Below are 20479 nucleotides of genomic sequence, written 5' to 3'. Positions count from 1 at the left end.
GATGAATCTGGCAACCGTACAAATTTGGCCTATAAACCATTTTATAATAGAGACAAAATTAATATTTGAGATATTTATCATTAAATTAATTTTTATTCAATACAATAAAACCAATTGTTTAAAAAATTTTAAAACTAGGATTTTAAGTTATATTTGTCCTACTTATTACTATATTAAACGAGGTTGATAGTATTTTTGCAGCTTTTAAATAATCATCATCGCTTTTATAAACAGAGAGATCTCTTATACTTATTTTATTTGTTAAAGGTTTTAAAATCTATTTTGGTAGATCTTTCATTTGTAGACTCATGGGTCTACAAAGGAAATGTGTTTTAGGACTTTTGCATCATTTACAAAAATATGTCTAGATATCTATTATTGGATTCATAATTAAAATTTGATCGTCACGTTGCTGAAGTTAGGAAGAAAGTATTTGATACTTTAAAGTTATTGTATTGTAATTGTCATTATCTTAGTTAACTTAAGAAAGGTATTGTCTGAGTCTTTGGTTATATCAAGATTTCACTACTATGTATTTATATATTATCCTCGCCTTATAGTTTCTTTGAATAAAATAAAGTTCAAGTAATGCAAAATGCATGTTTTGTAGACTTATTTTTGGTCTAAACAGGCGCTACCACATATCCCAAAAATTGAGTTTACTTGGAGCTTTACTTCATATAGGTGCCTCTCTGAATCAGATTATTAACTTTTCTGCCGGAAATACGAAATTAGCGAGTAGTTTTGTTATACGATGTTAATACCATCAGGCATAAATATTAATAAATAAAATAAAACTTAGAAGTTCATTTTTTCAAAGATCTTTTGCTTTTAACTCAATGTCTCTTTTGAACCAGTTGCAAGTAGAACTTAGAAGTTTTAATATTTTAGTATAAGCTTAAAACAGTGCTTCTTTTGAATCGCTTATCTATTACCTGTATTTATGTCTCCTGCAGTTTTATATTATAATGTATGTCTTTTTTTTAAATATTAATATTAATTATTACATTCATTTAAAAGGAGTCTCATGGACCTATATTACTATAATTGTATTTGTTAAAGGAACCAATTTTCTCATGAAATATGATGGCAGAGTAGAATAGCACAATTTGCTAGACTTCGCCATATTGATTTTTTTAGTGTTACTTAATAAAGGCCAGATTAATTTGTTTAAAAGACTCAATTATATCAAACTCATGTACAGGAACTTTGTGATCACTCTTAGAGATGGTTATACTATTTATATAAATTATTGTACATTTTTCTCGTATCATTGAGTAAAACTGAAAATTGCTCACAATGGCTGGAAGGATAATGGAAAAATGTATTACTAATTCGTCATTGATACCAATAACTTGGGTACTTAGAAGACCCATAGCCAAGTTTTGGCTTGTCAATTATAAGTCCCATTTTTGACTCAAACTCTTTTTCTTATAATTTTTATAGAATATAAGTTTAACAGAGAGCCTTCTTGCAATGCGTTCATATGTATTTTCTATCAGGTCCAAATTTATGCATATTGGCAGCAAATTCCAATTTTTATGCATTTCGATTAGCTACCAACTCTAAAATAGGGCTTTTCTTATCTTTAATTGTTATTTTTTCAAATCATTTTTTTGGCCTTATAAATTAGTAGATTGAGTAGTAAAACGCGAGTACATTTACTTTGAACCCATCATCTTTTTAAATTTGTGCAAATTAATTTCGTGAAATTTATTAAAAGCTTTGCATCACATTTACTGACATGCATATGCCACTTTGTAAAAATATGAATATGCAAACAAATTTCTGATTAAAATTTGAAATACACTTAAAAAAAAGTATGCAAGGTGTTTTTTGATGACATTTTGGTATTGGAAGGTTCGAACGCTATAAGAAGGGTAGGTGCGATTTTAAAATGAACACAAATTAGCATCATATTTAATTACTAATTTTAATACTTGTTAATAGGTAATTTAACCTTCACTGCGCTTTTGACAGGTAATCTGACAAATGTAAATAAATAAATGTAAATAGATAACAAGGCTCCAATTACGTGAAAAGTGTGAAACACTATAGTATATACCTATATATAACACAGTGTATATATAAAAAATAAAAAATGGATCAGATCTTTACTCCATTGAAAAAAGTTCTAATAATAGACTCGTACTCCTGTATAGTCAATCAATCAAAAAGTTATTGTTTTAAATGTAATGAAGTTAAACAAGAATGTTCTTGAAAGAGTGGAATAAGAAGATCTACTATTTATAGACTATTGCAGGAAAGAAAAGTAGAGAAAGTAGAATCTTCAAGTACAGCAAGTTCAGCCTTGATGAAGACACTAAACGTGCAGTATTTTTATTTGAAAAAAGAAATACTAACTTTGGACAACATTTGAATGGAGCTTGGCCGAGACGCTATTATTGCTTTGATGAGTAAAAAACTCTTACGGATCACTTTAACAGTTATGGAATTTGCATGGAAAATGCATAATCGCAAGTTTTTGTCGTACCATTTTCAGTGTTTATCCGATGGGTGACAATAAAAAAAGCTCATCAATCACAAAATCGGGCAAACCCAGTTGGTACTACCTGCACTCCGTAAAAATAATTAATGTCACAATGCAAACTATGGTAGAGGCATTTATTTTTGGAGAGTCACCCTGTACGCCTTTTGCATAAGTTTTTATTACTCTCTACCTATTTGAAATAGACTATAGAGGTAATAAAGGATAAGCATTCTTGGCCTTGATTTTGTCTAGTTGATACATTAACAAGAGCAAGACTAGTTTTCTTGACTTTTATTTTTACTTTTGATGCTCGTTTTAGCAGTTTAACTTTTTCGATTCTAAAGATTGAAGAAGTTATATATTGTGTGAAGCTATTTTTTAATAAATATTTGTGCCTAAAAATTATTTACTTTACTTTTATATAAAATTTATAGAAAAAAAATACAGTCACTTTTTCTATGAAAGATATTTTTTTAATTACAGATTTATTAAAAATTACCTTCTGAATCCAATGTTTTTAAAATATAATCAAATGTTATTATTGTATATATTACTTATACATATGTTATATGTTATAATACATTATGTTATCTACTTTATGGTTTTTAACCTATTCTATTTTCCTCATACTTTATAATACAAAATCACTGACCAATTATGACGTATATTGATTTAACAACAAATATTATTTTTCATATAATTTACATACCATTAATCGATAGCCTTAAAAACCCCTTTTTAAGTAATCTAGGTGTTTCTTCAGGAATACTGTTGAAGCCCCTAAGGGTCATATTTGACACACTAAACACTGAAAACCGTTATATTATTAGATCAATCTATAAACGTTTAGAAACTAATGGCTCGCGATATCTTCGAGAGGTACACAAAAGCCCTTGTTTAGTATCTTTATTGACCATTCAGTGACGTGTATCCAGATTGGATATCTTTCTAAGAACGTATGAAAAAGCCCATTTTCATAGTTTCTCATATTTTATAATTTATGTGGTAATTTAATAATTATATAATTCTCTATAGTAACTCAAAGGGTACATATTTTACATCATTATGAAACAATATTTAATATAATTTTCGTTTAAAGTACTGTGAAGCCAATTGTGATGTCCTGCTTTTAAAGTAGAAAAATAGTTTGGGATATAATGACAGCATTTTAAACCGTAATGATTCATTATTTAGAATCATACCAGAAAAATTCAATCTTATCGAAGCAAGTTGGACGACTGAAGTGATCAACAATATATAGATATATTATTCTAGTAAATTATTCTGTTCTCTCGCAATATTAGGACATAGACTTTTCCTGATATTTTGGATACTATAACAGGCCTTGCTTTATCAATATAAATTATTTTCAGCGTTTCGACACTGTCGTTTCGATTTCTTAATGCCTTTTATATTATACATGTTTTTTAATTTATCATTCTAATTCTGCGTATTTTTGCAATGTGAACGGAAAATTGCTTGTTTTTGGAAACGCGAGTATTTAGGTACAATTTTATGCCTCTATCCGAACGTTTAATAATATACAGAATCTTGTTTAAAAAAGCGCACTTTTTGCTGTTTTTTAATTTGGGAATACCTTGTATAATATAAAACAAAATATGTTAAAGGAGGCTTATATAATAAGCATTTATTCTACGTTTTTTCTACCTACCTATTTTTTTGTTGGAAACAGCTCAGATAGATAATGGAAGGAAGCCATATTGGAAAAATAGAAATCTGCTCATTTTTAATATAAGCAGCAAGGTCGCGATGTTAATACTTATTATATTTTAGATTGGTCAATGAGGTATGTTACTATAGTAACCAATTTAAAAAAAAATCAATGTCCCGTTTACCATATAAACTGCTCAACAATCGAACTGGATATTTTATAAATTACCGAAATTTGCCTAAAAAAATAAAATTCATCAAGTTGCGTTTTATGTTATGAGTAAATCCTGTTGATAGCAAATATTTTTTGTCGTTTTTTTCTTTTTTTCATACATTCTTATCTCTTTTAAAGAATTTGGTTTCAAAATCCTTACAATTTAGTCACATAAAAGTGCTTGTAGAGACTTTATTTTTCTTATTGTTATCAATAAATCTCTTTACTTTCTTAAAAATAATGGTTCTACGACGGTTAGAAACAGTGCAACTCGAGCAATTAGTACGTTGGCTACAGGAGGACCTAACTCAAAAAGAATTTGCTAACCGGCTAAATGTATCCCAAAGTGTCGTGAGTCGTGCATGGAATCGATATGTAGAGACTGGGTCTGCAGCTTACAGGCATGGTGGAGGCCGAGAACGTGCTACAACTCATGCTCAAGACCGCTATATAACAGTAACCGCAAGAAGAAACCGAACATTTACGGCTTCGAGAATTAACAGCTACTTAAGGCCATGCTACTGGGAGGGTAATTTCTAATCAGACTGTTAGAAGAAGATTAGATGCGTCCAATTAAAAAAAATAGAGCCAGACGACGTGCCACACATCCACGGTTGACGGGGGAACATCGTGCATGCAGAAATCGGTGGGCAATAGAACACAGTAATTGGAATTTTCAAAACTGGAGGTCTTGTATGTTTACGGATGAGTCCAGATTTCGGCTACATATGTGTGATGGTCGAATTTTGGTGTGGAGGGAGAGGGGACAGCGATACCATGAAAATTTGATGGGCCCACTACCCTTTTTGGTGGCGGTTTAGTTTGCGTTTGGGAAGGCATATGTTTCGATGGCCGCACCGATTTAGTGGTGTTAAAAAATGAAACAATGAATGCTATACGATATAGAAATATTATTATAGAGAACATAATTGTACCATTTCTTGGTGCAATAGGCGAAGAATTCGTTTTAATCGATGATAATGCGCGCCCGCACCGTGCGAGAATTGTCAATGATCGCATTGAATTTTATGGCATTACCAGAATGGACCGGCCACCACATTCACCCGACACGAATTGCATTGAACATGTACGGGCCGAAATGTCTCGAAGATTAAACCAGCTCGAACAGCCACCTCAAACCTTAGAACAACTAGCCAATCAGTTACCGGAAATATGGCAAAACATTCCTCAACAGTACATTAACAACTTAATAAGAACTATGGCAAACAGGGTGACAGCACTAAGACGAGCCAGGGGTGGACCTACGAGGTTTTAATTTTCATGACAGGACTTTGGGGCACGCTTTACAGGGTGTAATTTTATTTAAATTTTTCCCGTTGTGTATTAAAAATTTAAATTTTTTAGGAGATATCTGTTTATATAATTTTTTAGGGGTTATTGTGAGTGAATGAGTGAACTTAATAGAGATTTATTTATTACATTTAATTCTGTTTTATTGTAAATCATTGGCAAACTAAAATTGCAGGTTTTTATAATATCCACTTCGATTGTTGAGCAGTGTATATAAAACATAACATCGGTAATCAATTGTAAAAAAAAAATTAAAATTATGTACAAAAGTTATGTTTTATTATTATACCGGGTGACACAAAAAAGGGAACACTTAACTTTTTTACCATTCAAGATAAACAAATGAAATTGGGTATATCGATAGAATAGTAATTATAAGAGCATCTTTATTTTGTATTTTGATAGAAAATTATATTCTGAAAACAATGATACTGTATTTGCTACTTTTTTTTTATACTTACAGTAAAAATTTTTTTTTATTTTAAAATAAGGTGCCATGAATGCGTTAAATGTTTTAATTTATAATCACAGAAAAATAGTTTTCATTGCATTTTATGACCCTAATCTTTTACTCGCCTATTTAAATTATCCAAACCATTAATTTTGGCATTTACCTTATTTTTTTTAATAGCATATTATTGGGAACAGCGACTTTTGAAAGCCGGTTTCTTTTTCCCAATAATTTGATATGATTATTTTTTAAATCAAATGATAACTAAGCAAACCTCAGTCTTAGAATTGGCAGAGAATGGGAAGAAGAAAGTGATGTTTTTCGTGTATAATTTGACAAATTAAGGGAGAAAAACACAATTTCCAGGCGATTTAGACACTATTAAGAAAATTATGCGATGATAGAGAAAAAGGTGGAAAAATCAAATTCTTAGTTATGCATCCCTAAATCAGTCGGAAAATTAGAAAAGTATGGGAATAAAGTAATGACAATTTGGTTTAGATACTTCCTGCAAATGCCACCCATGACGCAGCTAATTTATAAGTCTGCTAAAAAGAGATGATGAAATTAAATGAAGAAATTAAACTATGCCCTGTTACCAATAAAAGCTGCTAAAAAGATTACGATCTGCTCATTATTTACCAGGCTATGCCGTATTGATTTCTAGGAGTCGATTATATTTATTAAAATGTCTTACAGTTTTATTTTTTAAAGATTTTTTTTCTTTTTTAAAATATGTTTTACACATACATTGAACTGTATTTGAGAAAAATTGTTAGCATTTAAATTTTCATTATAAATTTTATTAAAAGACCTTATTCGTTCGGATTATGGCACTGAATTACGCATTACTTCTGCTTCAGATCAAAGAGGATAGATTTAGCAACTATATATAAATGGTTGCAGATTTTATTGCAATCATATTTCTACCAAACTCCCTCGTTTTTATGGATTGAACAGGCTGTTTATTTAGTGGTTCAGTACTTCAAATAATAGTAGCTACGCAGTATGGTAATGAGGCTAATAGATAAAGATATTGTTAATACTAAGGGTCATAAAAGCAAATAAATTAACAGGATTAGGTCATTTTATGTTTGGCACTAATGGTTTCATATAAGCATTATGTTATAAATGTTGAATTTTATCATAAAATTATGATAAAATTCTTACAGCAAATATAACCTAACGCTCAAATTGAAAACATGGTTAACTTAAAAAAAAGCAACTATTAGAATAATAATCTTAACTGGGAAAACTCACTCTGAAAATCGCTAATAGAAGGCACCCGCGGATACTTTCGCCACAAACCCATGGTCATTTTCGAACACGAATTATATCGCTTAATTTTTCCTTTAAAAACGATCTCTTCTTACCGGTTACCGGTTTTATGGCTATGTTCGAGAATTTTCTCGACTCAATCGGACCTAGGATACGGAAATAAAAGCTGGGGAGTCTAAAGCGAAGTTGCAAACATGACGTAAATTCTGATAAATCGTTTCGTTTAGCGCGATTGCGCCCGCGAATTTACCTGTAACCATGTGTTCTGGTACAGGGACTGACTGTTTTTTTTATTTAGATTATTTTTAACTAAGCATTAAGAAAATTTAAGTTTTAGAAATTGATTTCTTTTATTTTTAACTATGCTTTATATTTGATTCCCTATTTATGAACTCTCAATGGATAGAAACCGAATTGTATCAAAAATTTCAAAACTCCCGCATTTTCTTATAGCCTTAATCAAACAACGAGATAAAAATAATAATAATTTAGTTTTAGACGCAAAGGTTTTTCCGAAATAAAAAATCTGCAAAAGAGGATTCGAGAATAACATCAGTAAAAAAAGTAATATGTAAAGAGTAGTGTAAAAGTGCAAATTGTTTAGTCTGCAGGTTTGCAAGATCATTAATTGAGAACAAGGATCTAGCTAGAACAAATAATGTCTGAGGAACTTTTAACCTAATTTACGAATTTATTTTAAGTGGAGAACCACAAAAAAGTTGATTGGACATGTTACCAACAGGCCTATTAAAGATGTAGAAAGTCTGGATAAACCAATTATTTATTAGAAACCATAGCAAGTTATAGCAAGTTTTTAGTAGAATGTCGAGACTGTAAATACAATCGCAGGCGTTAAAAGACCTCAAAAATCGGTTAATATATGATGTACAGGGTGTTTCAAATTAGACCATCCACATGGGGATCTCGGAGTCAATGAGATAAAACTAAAAATTTGATTAAATAACCAATAGATTTACCAACAAAAAATCTAGCTTAAAATAAACTTATATTGATTGCTCAAATTGTTGTCCCTGTGTATCAAGACCCAATCACACTCTTTTACGAATATTAAGCACCTCGCAATTTATTTATCATCTACTTAATCTATTAAACTCCCTAATAATGGTTAACCACCTCAATATTTTGAAATTCTCCCCTCGCATAAATTCAGTTCTTTAGTATTCGCTATTTTAATATATCTAAAACATTGAAATCAGAAGACTTTTTGTAAGATAATTTAAAACTTGTCGTGTATTGTGTCGGAAAGTATCATCTTGATGCAACCAGACTGTATAGTAATTTTCTAAAGAAATTATATTATCCCAATAGTCTTTAAAACTTGATCTTAAAAACTGGTCCTAAGAATCTCCGTTAAGAGTTCCATTAATCAAGTAAGGATCCAAAATTCTATTTTTATAAATACCTGCCCAAACATTAAGGCTAAATCTTATTTGTGCACGAATTTTCCGAAATTGTCGGGGATTATTTTGGCGCCAAAAGTACTTTCATCGGTCCGTATTACATTCTCAAGAAAATTGCGGTACCTAATTCGTAAATTTTTGCCCTAGCCAGTCACTAAAAAAACACGCGTCTTCCAGCATCACCAGGATGCAGTTTCTGAGCTAAGTGGATTTTAAATGACTTAAACGCACTTTTTTTTTTAAATACTGGGAAACTTGCCGTATAAAGTTCTGCAATTTCTGATTTTTATAATATGACAGGAAGTAGAAGTAGCACTTTTACGTAAATATATGCAAACATATTAAAATTGCTTATGTTCTAAAACCTAGTTATAAGATATGTGATAGCTATTATCATTTACTGAACAATAAATTATTTTAGAAATAAAAATATTGCGGGTGTTTGCCCGCAGCGTTGTGATTTCTTGAAAACGATAAAGGAAGTAAAGAAAAAGATTTTTTCCGTTAAAAGTTTACTAAACATATAATGTTATTCTAATATTTCAAAATAAAAAATAATACTCTAAATACCTTATAAGGCCTCTAAAACTTTTATTTAATAGAAATTAAAAATAGTCAACTCCTCATTGATTAACAATCGCGTTATGAAATCTTTGAGTTTATCTCAGTAGGTTTCAACAATCTTAATAGTATATCTTCGTCAGCAATGAATGACTCTTCATTTGTCTTTGAAAACTTGCACGTCTGTAGTAGTCTCTTGTCAAATATTGCTTCGCAACCTTTTTGATAAATAGCAATAATCTCCACCACGAAGTACCTAAAAACAGTCTTTGTTTTTCCCTGAATTTTAACCAACGCATAATCCTTTGACATCATTGATTGAAAACTACAGTAAGATTTCTTTTTCTTTTCATTGAATATCATCTTTAGATGAAAAGAGATCATGAACAGAATATAGAGCGTCGGATTCTGAAGAGGATTGTTTGTTGCTTTTTTCTCTCTTTTTATTGGACCAGCATCAGAGAAAGGTTATTTCTTTTTCCTTACTCTCCTTATAATGTGTTCAGGTTAGCAACTCAGATGTTGAAGTTAGCCTTCAGGTTATGCAAAATATTGGGAAAGCTGATTCTTGTTAAAGCTTATTGTCCTCGCACTTGTCTTTCAGGAAAAAGGCAGCAAGAACCTATTTCTTTTTATAAAGTTACGCGTAAGATCCCTTCCTCAGAGCTGTGACACAGATAAAAAATTGTGTGGAATATTATTGTCCTTAGCATATCTGTATAAAAGATATCTTAAGTATATTATACAGTGACGTATGATTCCTGATCTGGATTGAAAGTTGCTCGAAATCTTTCAAGTTTATCCTCTTCTCCTTTCTTAAGTCGGTCTCATGAAACCTAATTTCTTCTGCTGAATGGAAACTAACGTAAGCTTTGTTTATTAACGCTCGTGATGCCGTTAGTTTATCTTTGGTTAATGGTCATATTTACAATGCATTTTTCATGTTCTTTTACCCCGTATGACCTCGTGTAAACCAATTATTCTTACAAGCTGTGGATGGCAAACTAAATAAAGACAAATCACGCAAATATAGCGTAAAATAATTAAACTATTACGTAATTATCCGCTCTTTTAAAAACTAGTGAAGGCATGCATTATTTATCGACAGTATTTCTCATAGTTATTGTAAAAAATCTGCAAAAAATTACTAATTTAATTTTCTCTGTTCCACAACGTCTTCTTGCCGTAAAATACTTTGACACACTAAGGATCCTTAATATAGTACACGCCATCTGGCAGGTGACTTTAAGATTTTCGCGAAAAATTAAAAAAAACCAAGCTACCCTATTATTTATTGTAGCACACTAAAAAAAATCGCTAATTCACAGCTCATTAAGTAAGTTTTCTTAAACAAATACATCTCTGACGTTCTAATGGCAATTCTACTCTATTTGTAATAAATTTAAATCATATCTCGCTATTCTTCAATCGTAGAAACCATAATTGCTTAAATTATTAATAAAATACATTTGATTATAATTTTGATTTTAATGTATCTCTTATGAATTCTGACAAATTGTTCTTTGTCAACCATGTGTAGTGAACGCAAAATTTTAGAAGATCTAAGAACATCTTTTATTATCACTCTTTGGTGCACTGAGATATTTAATACTTCTGGTTTGGAAAGGCTGTATTAAATATATTTACAGTATTGATAAGAAATGGGGAAAATGTGGTGAAGTAAAAATAGGTTGTCATTCTGAAAAAAATACAGACATTTTTGCAATGCATCTCTACAAGCACATAAAGAATTGAAGTTCTTTAGGATATTCTCCAAGTCAGGAAGCAGAAAAGGAAGAGTAGCGTAATACTTACCAAAACGTGTTTTTACTTATTACTGCTTACTGCTCCTTCAGGATAAGACAATAAAAAAACAGAAAAAAACAAATATGTATATAAAGGATCAGAACCTAGTAACTTGTATATAAAGAAAATAACCTATTTGTGTGATCAGCTGTATTGCCCCCAATTTTGATGAAAAAATATCAGCACTGAGGAAATTATAGGTACCTATGGATATAATTTTAAAAAGAAAAATTCCTCGATAAGATTTCAGATTGTTTGCATTATCTGAATTATCATCGCAAATATATTATCTAAAAATAAATAAATTCGTGTAATGAACAAATACCTTATGTAATATATTTCACCATTTATTACCGAATTGTAGATTTATTTTTTTAGCTATACATGCGGTGTACTATAAAAAAGTTTCTTTGGTATTTTTATGAAGTTTAATATAATAGGGTAATAACTTTTTAGACCTCTGAAATTTCCGAACATTTCTCCTACATACGTATTAGTTTTTTTTAAATTAATTATTTCAGAATAGCCCGTGATTTATTCCGTTTAACTAAAAATTTTTCAGATCCTAATAAAATAAATACTACTACTAAGTAATATAATATAATACTACTAGTAATATAATAAATTTCTAATTAATATTAATACAAAAAACTTTTATAAATTAACACCGATAGTAAGAACTTACTTTCCAAAGAGATCACTTTCCAACCAATATTACTACAAAAATTAAATTCTTATACAATAAAGAATATATTTAGACAAAAACTGAAATTATTTACCTACTACGACCCTGTGTGTTTCCGGGATTTCGGGACCACACAGCTGACTTGAGTATTGAATATTATAAGTCAGAGAGAGAGAGAGAGATCTTTCGAGAGAGAGATAAACAGAGATCGTTATTGATCTTTTTCATGTACTGTTTAAGGGATTAGAGGAAGACAGGAGGTTCAAGGGTATAATAATCATTGCAAACAGAAAACTTTCCATTACGTAAATAAGTCGTATAGGTTTATAGCTGTAGGAAAGTAAATGGCTTATTTAATGCCTGTTTGATCATACTATTACAAGCTAGAAAAAATGATATTTCCTCATAAAGATAGTATATTATTTTTTAAGAACCCTTTTAACAATATCAATAAGCAATTTAGTAACAAATGTACAAAAATACAACTGATTAATACAATTGTCTTATACACTTACAAAAACGTATTTTGAAATTGGTTGTTCTTAATTTTAAATGTTATTAAAGTAGTGTAAAGGACATTGGTCACTTTACTTATACGGATACATGCTTATAAAAAATCATAATTTAACCGAAACCTTGACATATTAAGTCACGTATTTTTGGCTTGAACTCTTTTAATCTATTTAACGATTTTTAAGTTTTAATTTTTTTTGTAAAGGTTAACCTACATATTAAAATAGCAATAAAAGATCCTACCTTTAGACTGCGCCCAGCTATGAAAAGCATTGTAAGACTTTTTTGTAAACATCGAACCGCAATGCTGTTTCGCGCATATTCTTACGCTTTCACAAAAACATTTTGTAATTTTTACTAAAATTTAGACAAAAAAAAATAGAAAAACTGACATTTTATCTAACCCTAATGACTATTTGATGGTAGACTGGTTGACATAAGCCAAATTTTCTGTAGTGAAAAATTTGTAATTAATTTAATAAATTAAAGAGAAAATCGTCATGATCCTCTTCCTACTATACTAATTAAAAGTACCTACATATGTAAAAATCTACGACACATCTCAAAAAATATTATTGGGGAAAGATGATTCAACTTAAGTTTCTGATTTTTTTTTAAACACAACTGGATTTGTCAACGATTACTTACCTATAATTTCGAACCTCAAAATATAAAAATCCGATCAAGGTATAATCTATTTCGTGCTTTTTACCATAATTCTTTGGCGCACAAAGTCAAACTTTTGAAAAAATACTTTGGTATATAGTCCAAAAAGTTAATTAAGTTGATTAAAAAAAATTGTTTAGAATCTTAAAATCATTGAATCCTGTAAATCAATGCTGAGATCAGTAAATTATCATGCAAACTTATAAAGGATTAAAAATATTTTTTAAATTGTCATTTACTTCGTGTATTTATTTCCCTAATTCGTAGTTTTCTTGTGCGGTAGTAGATAAGGATTATATAATCACGAAAACAAAATAGAACACATATTCTTAGGCGAAGTCAAGAAAATCTATTGACTTGAGTCTGACTGGCAGGAAAGTAATCAATAATTTAATGGCAGCAGCAGATATAAGCATTACTCTCAAGAGTGTATATTATACCTAAATTTCACCACTTTTTATGAAATGAGATAACTTTAATATTTACTGATCATTGGACTTTAAGCTAGCGATACATTAGGGAATTCACTTTCAATTTAATTAAATTCGTGTAAATCAGTAAACTATAATTGTGAACAAATTACTTTAACACCCTTAATTATAAATAATAGCTAAGCCGAGAAACAAAAAAAAAATGGCATACGATAAGTTTACTTAAAAGATATGTGCAAATTATTAGGTATTTAGGAAATATATAGATGTTTTCTCTTATTGCACATTAAAAAGTGCAAAATTATCTCTAATCTTCACAATGAATTTAATTTTAACTACAACCTGGGTAATTTTGCTCTTGAACGAGTTAGCTCTACCAGGGACTTGGGGGTGGAAATTGACACTAAATAGTGAGAAAAACATTGATCTTTTTAATGACTCTACAACTGCTTTTAAAAAAAAGTGATGAAAGCATTATCTTCTTCAACATAAATTATTGGTTCTCAATTGATTACAGTTAATTCATTCAAGTTCTTGATTTGATCAGTATTAGGTGGGCTGGAGGTATTTTGTGTGCTTTGGGTCAGTTTTTTTCAGTCTTTTTTTTTCTATTGTACTACTCATAGTTGCTTTTGGGTGGGTTTACTCTTGTTATGTACATAGTTAGTTGAGTTGTATTTTTGTGGTACCATATTACTCATAATTGTCTTTTGTATTGGGATTTTCCTGTTTACAATAAATGAATAAAATTAAAAATTATTGTTGTAAGTTTTTCTGCGAAATTAGAGGTATTAGTACTAATAAGACAAATTTTTCTTTTTTTTTGTTTTCTGGTTTCTTTGACGTGAAGAGCCACTAAGCAGAAAGACACATTGCCTAGTAAAACCATAACTTTGCTTCCCTAGTTCCTAATATATTCCAAAGAGTTTTTCCATAATGTCAACCTAGTAGAGAAATGAAACTTAATAAACAAAGTAGTTCCCAACACTTTCACCAATTTATAATTATTTAAATTTATATGATGGCATATAGAAAAGTGAAATTGTAAACTAATTAGATCGGTCTTTTTTTCTGAATATTGTACATTTTGAACAACTAAGGTGGTAAAACATGGAGAAGTAAAGAACTGTCCACTATTTTAGTAAAAATGTTTATAATCTTCAGCAACGTTAAAAATAAACATTTACTAAATTTATGAAACATAAAATTACCTATTATTAGTTGCTAATTACCTACATCAATTTTCATGCGCTCTTTATAAAAAAATACCATCTCTGAGAATTACAAACCATATTAAAGAAGTGTTCTTTGAATGTTTGTTTTGAAATAATCATAGAATTTTTGGTATCAATGTTCTCTAAAACTAAAATATTCCTAGTCTAATTTTTTTTATGAGATATGTCATGTGCCTAGAACAGTTAACAAGTTTGTGATTACTATTAGAATGCTGACCAAAATTCCCAGCAAGTGGGAAGAACTTAATATAACGTATAATAACAGTAAAAAAGTAGACAGTGATTGTTCTAATGAAATGTTCCAACAATACACAAATTCCTACTGCTGATAATTGACATTATTGGAATATATGACTAACCGTGAATCCAATCAACGATTTACGAAATATACAGAGAGTTTTCAAAGTTGGGTTATTTATTTTAACTGTTTGTAGGAATCGTCAATAAAGAGCTGATACCGTGTAAATTTTTACCGGTTTTCGTTTACTGCTTACGGTTTATCAAAATTTGTATTATTTTATGGTTTTCAGTACTATATTATAACTATAAGCTGCAACCAGTTCTTGAAAATGCGCAACACAAATTGTATTGGGATCGCACTGTACTTACAAATCAACGAGTAAGTAACAATAGGCTTGACCTAATGCTAATCAAAAAAATTTCTAGGACAACCCTCATTGATTTAGCTATTCCTAATAATAACAACCTAAGAGACAAACATAATGAAACGATTGTTAGGTACATGGATCATAGGACTCCAGATACGGAGACAATGGAAAATGAGAGAAGTGCGGACAATCCCAATTATTGTGTCATCAGCAGGCCTAATACCAAAGAGCCTAATCGAAAACATAAACAGCTCAACAAGAAAAGCATATATTAGCTAATGCAGAAGTCGACGCTATTATCCACATCTCGCAGCGTCAGAAAGTTCATTGGAAATGCAGTTAATATCAACTAGTTTAAGAGCCATGTCATTTTAATTTTATTTTAAGTGTATTATTTGTAAACACAGTTAAAAAATAGAGTCCGTAGCATTAATGTTTATGATGGCAAAGTCTAGCTACAGTAGCTATTAACACTTTTAGATCATCCTAGAAGAGTTGCATTTTGCTAGTGACTTTTAGCACAGTTCGGCAGAAACGCAGATTTTACGAAATAATTTTGTGTACAGACGAGACCACATTTACATGAGATGGAAATGTGCAAAATTTCTACAACAATCAAGTTTGGGCAGTAGAAAATCGGAATGCTGTAAAAAGGTATGATTTTTAATATACATTTTCTTTAAATGTTTGGGCTGGCTTCATTAAATGTTGAAATTTATTTAGATTTTCTTCGACACAATCTGCCACAACTATTAGATGTTCCTCATGTGGTTCTTATATGATGGAGCTGCACCACATTTTAGACTTCATAGAAAAGATTAATTGGCAAACAAATTCATGAAGTTTCTCGTCGTCATATTTAAGCACCTGGGTTATTCGAAATAATAACATCCATAATTTTCCATAAAGACTAAATACTTTTCCCAATAACACACAAAGGCAAGAAGTTATAAATTGGTGGAGGTACTGGAAAACAATCTATTCCTTTTATTTTAGTTCTAATTGTGGTATTACACTAATGAGAATATGCTTTAAAGATCCTTCCGACTTCTTTGATTCTGCAGGTTGTTTTAATTTGTAATAAAATTGGAATTTTTAAGGCATGACATTAAAAACTTGTCTAATATAATATCTTATTTATATGTTACCCGTTAACGCTATTTATTTTTAAGATCTAGAACTAATTTTTTGACGTTATTTGAATAGTAATAATGTCCCGTGTAAAGTGAAGTAAAGCATAGGCCTAAGATCTTTTTATATTTTTCTCTTGTATATGTTTCCTATTTGTAAAAATTAAACTTGTATATAAATAAGTTTTATAATCCTTAACATAAAAAATTAAAATTAACTAACAAAAACAAGAAGAATTAAAAATTGAATTTAAAGGAATAGAAACAAGAACAAAGTTCAAATTTTCGATAATTTTTAAAAATTACACATCATTAATGTTTTAAAAAGAATAATATAGGATAAAAAGTGAAAAAAGCCTTACAAAACTAGAGACAGTGGTAGAACATATTACAATTAACATTTGTTAATGATTTGTACTATACTAAAACTAAATATTATTTATATAAATATATTTTAAAACATTTATGTACGGGGTTAATTTTCATAAAAATATTGACTTATATGAACCAATAATTAAAAACCTCTCATACGTATATAATTTTCACATTACAGTATTTACATTGACATAGGCAGCCTTCTTACAAATTGTATTTTAACAAAATTATAAGAGTAATTATTATAAAAAACAAGTAGCAAATGAAGATAAGTAACTTATATGAAGTTGCTACTCTTCCTTTCAGAAAAGAAAAGTTGGTCAGATCATTTATTAATATAGAATATGTTATTGTCACAATTTTTATGAACTACTTACATATACACAACGGACTTATTTGAAAATACGGAATTTTGTAACATACGTATGCAAAAAAAATGAAAATACTCGGAAGAAGTTAATGAAGACACCTTAATACTAAAAACACAATTAATTAAAAAAACATAATTTCATTCTAATTCTATTTTATTTTATGACGAATAATCCCTTTTATAATTTCTATATGTAATATCTACTTTTTAAGGTTAATTAAGAGTTTTGATCATAGTTACAGTAAATGGCTAAAATATGAAAGACATTGATTTAACAATCAAACACGCCATTTTTTGTACGTACTCTACTGGATGGCTAAGATTGACGAGAATCCTCCTTAATTTTGTTGATTTTCAGTATATAGCCCTAAAAAATATTCAAAACTATCACCCTGTTAACCTGGGTTAACACAAAAACTTGACGGGTATCAGTCAAACGAACAGTGGCCACTTGCACACAATACGAACTCTAAATAAGAAGACCACAGAATATAATATCCTGCTCTTGGCCTTTGTGGACTATCAGAAGGCGTTTTACTTTTGCCTTTGTATAACATACTTTTTCACATATTCTGCCGTCCTTAATGAAAAAGACCAATCTACCAAAAAATGACGATTGAAATGTTAGACTTGAAAATAGAGTTACTGTGTAGTTTTGAAAGCTTTATGGCTTAAATAACTTAGGTACTTAAACAAAAATTTCCTGTATAACTTCTGTATTTTTCATGTTATTCTAAAAAACATGACAGGTACATGAAACACCGTAAATAAACATGCGGTTGGAGCATGTATATTAATATTCCAGTTTACTAGCGATAAAGACCGTTTTATGGACATTTAGTGGTCATATTACTTTAAACGATGAAATAGAACGATACAAAATCAATTGAGACAGTTGAGACATGAACCTTTATATCAGAAATTAATAATGCCGGACTCTCGATACATTCTTATATTATTAGAGACACATATAAGCACCTTGCATGTAAAATTGGATGAAAATTTAATAACAGATAAAGTCAAAGCACAGAGAAGGGTAAGACAAGATGATAGCGTCTCTCCCAAATTATTTATCTGGCCTTGGTAGACATTTGTAAAAAGCTACCATGGAAACATTTTGGAATTAATATTGACGGGAGTTACCTTAACCATTTCCATGTTGGTGACTCAATACTATAGCGATGTAAATCGGCTTTAAGCTATGTTGCAACAACTAAAGAATGTATCGTGTCAAATCGGACTGGAAATGAACTACGAAAAAACAAAAATATTGAGTATTGACGAAATTGAAGTGTTTGAAAAGGTCAGTGAGTCATATATATCTGGGACATGAGATCAGAGTAGGAAAGGAAAATCAGACAGCAAAAATTTAAAGAAAATGAGATATATACTTAAAAATAAAGTTATACCAATAAACTTAAAGAGAAAGGTGTATGATAGCTGCAACTTATCAGCAACCATTTACAGATTGGGAACCATGAGTCCATCACAGAAAGAACTGCTGAACGACTCAGAGTTTATCACAGAGCCAAAGAAAGAGCGATGTTAGGCATCAGTCGAAGAGACAAACAAAAAGAAGCATAGACAGATCTCAGAATAGATGGCCTGATGATTTAAGGAAAATTGCGAGTAGAAACTAGTTACAGATAACAGGATAGAAAGACATGGAAGAAAGGTGAAGAGGCCTATATTCAGGAGTAGACAAGCAATGGTTCGGAAGAAGATGAAGAAGAAGGTTAGATAAATGCTAATTTTAAAATATTTAATTGTTTCTGTCACTATAAATTCAATTCTCTTAATCATATTTTTTCGCATGGTTGATCATGTTTGATAAGCAATATATTTCAGTTTTTCCCATCAGTTAAAAATACCCTGATTAAATCCAGATTTTTTTCTTTAAATATTTGATCTTGCTTTAAATCAGTTACAGCCCTAAATAAAGTTTGAAGGAAGTTACGAAAAATTAATTTTGACTATGAAATAACAAAAAATAGAAAATTAAATTAAAAGTAAAAACCATATAGCTACTTTTCGGTACTTTTATTAACCCATTTTTTCGGCAAGACTTCCGGATTTTTCACTGTTGAAATATGGTCCATTGGCTCCTTTTATACAACAACCTGGTTACTTGTTATAAAAACTTATTATTGTTATAATAATAAAAATATCTTTTGGCATTGACTTATTTAATCGTTTAATTTTATTGTAATATTATGTAGGATCAAGCCCTCATAAAAACAAGGACGAATTAACACTATTCTCTTTTATGTCTATTTTTAAAGAAGCACAAAACAACATTTTGAATTTAAATGTGCGTACCGCGTCCCTACTCATGCATCCTGATTGGTTCCTATTTAAGGCGTGCCTGGGTTTGACGAAATCGGGCCCCCAAAATACCATGCGACATTTCTGTAGCATCTCGAAATAGGCGCGCACATAAAATAAATTAATCTTTATTCGAACGTACGCTATGGCACCGAACATAAACTAGAATAGAAGGATCACTCTAAGCGCCGCCCAAAATGTTGCCTTTCTCACTCGCTTTCTGATGCTACTCTTTTTTGCTGCCCGGTGGCGACTGCGTTATACAGGGGCGTCTTCAATATTAGAACTATAATAGCGTTGTGCGGAAATTTTGTACTTTAAAAATGCCGGCGATATGTTGCGTGGATGGCTGCAGGAGTAAAAGGGGATATACATTTTTTTTTTAAATAAAAATGGATTAGTTTACAGAAAAAAATACACGCTTTTCTTCAGTATTTCTTAAATATCTCGGAAAATTAAGATCCTACAAAAAAATCTAATAAACAAAAGTTGGTTTAAAAACAAAAGATTGGCTTTTGTTTGATTTATCTAGGTGCTATAGGCGCTAAGATACAACTGTGTGAACATAACCCCTTTTTTTAGATAACAAAATATAATGACGTAAAATAATAACGTGAAAAAATTTAAAAAAAAAAAAACGTTTTTTAGACAAATATCTAGCACATTTTTTCAAGTATGTACTATCAAAAACTTTAAAAATAAACTTGATTGTAAGTCATTAGCATAAAAATTAAAAAAGTTAGGAATAAAATAAAAATAATTGCAGTTTTAAAAAAATTTATCATAAAAAATTATGTATTTATATTAAGAATATGGGTAGAACAAAAACACAAATTATAATAACTATTCTTTTATTTTTATTACTTAAGCAGCGAATGAAGCAAAAGTCGAAAAAGGAATGAATCTTAAATATATCCCTTTTAATACAGACTAATAC

General features: G+C 29.9%; 1 protein-coding gene across 2 annotated transcripts in view; it reads right to left on the bottom strand.

Moving 5' to 3' along the window:
- Positions 1–12794, bottom strand: part of LOC126741605 (uncharacterized) — a 42984-nt gene extending 30190 nt beyond the window's left edge. The window contains exon 1 of one of the 2 annotated variants that reach the window (XM_050448100.1): positions 12646–12794. In XM_050448100.1, the coding sequence (XP_050304057.1) occupies positions 12646–12697 (52 nt within the window). In that variant the 5' untranslated portion in view covers positions 12698–12794. Of the gene's footprint in view, positions 1–7398; positions 7555–12645 lie in introns of those variants that run through there. The other variant, XM_050448098.1, reaches the window with a different exon arrangement.
- Positions 12795–20479: the final 7685 nt, after the last annotated feature.

This window comes from Anthonomus grandis, chromosome 10 (assembly GCF_022605725.1).
Source record: "Anthonomus grandis grandis chromosome 10, icAntGran1.3, whole genome shotgun sequence".
Taxonomy (NCBI): Eukaryota; Metazoa; Arthropoda; class Insecta; order Coleoptera; family Curculionidae; genus Anthonomus; species Anthonomus grandis.
This window is presented reverse-complemented; position numbering and strand designations above follow the sequence as displayed.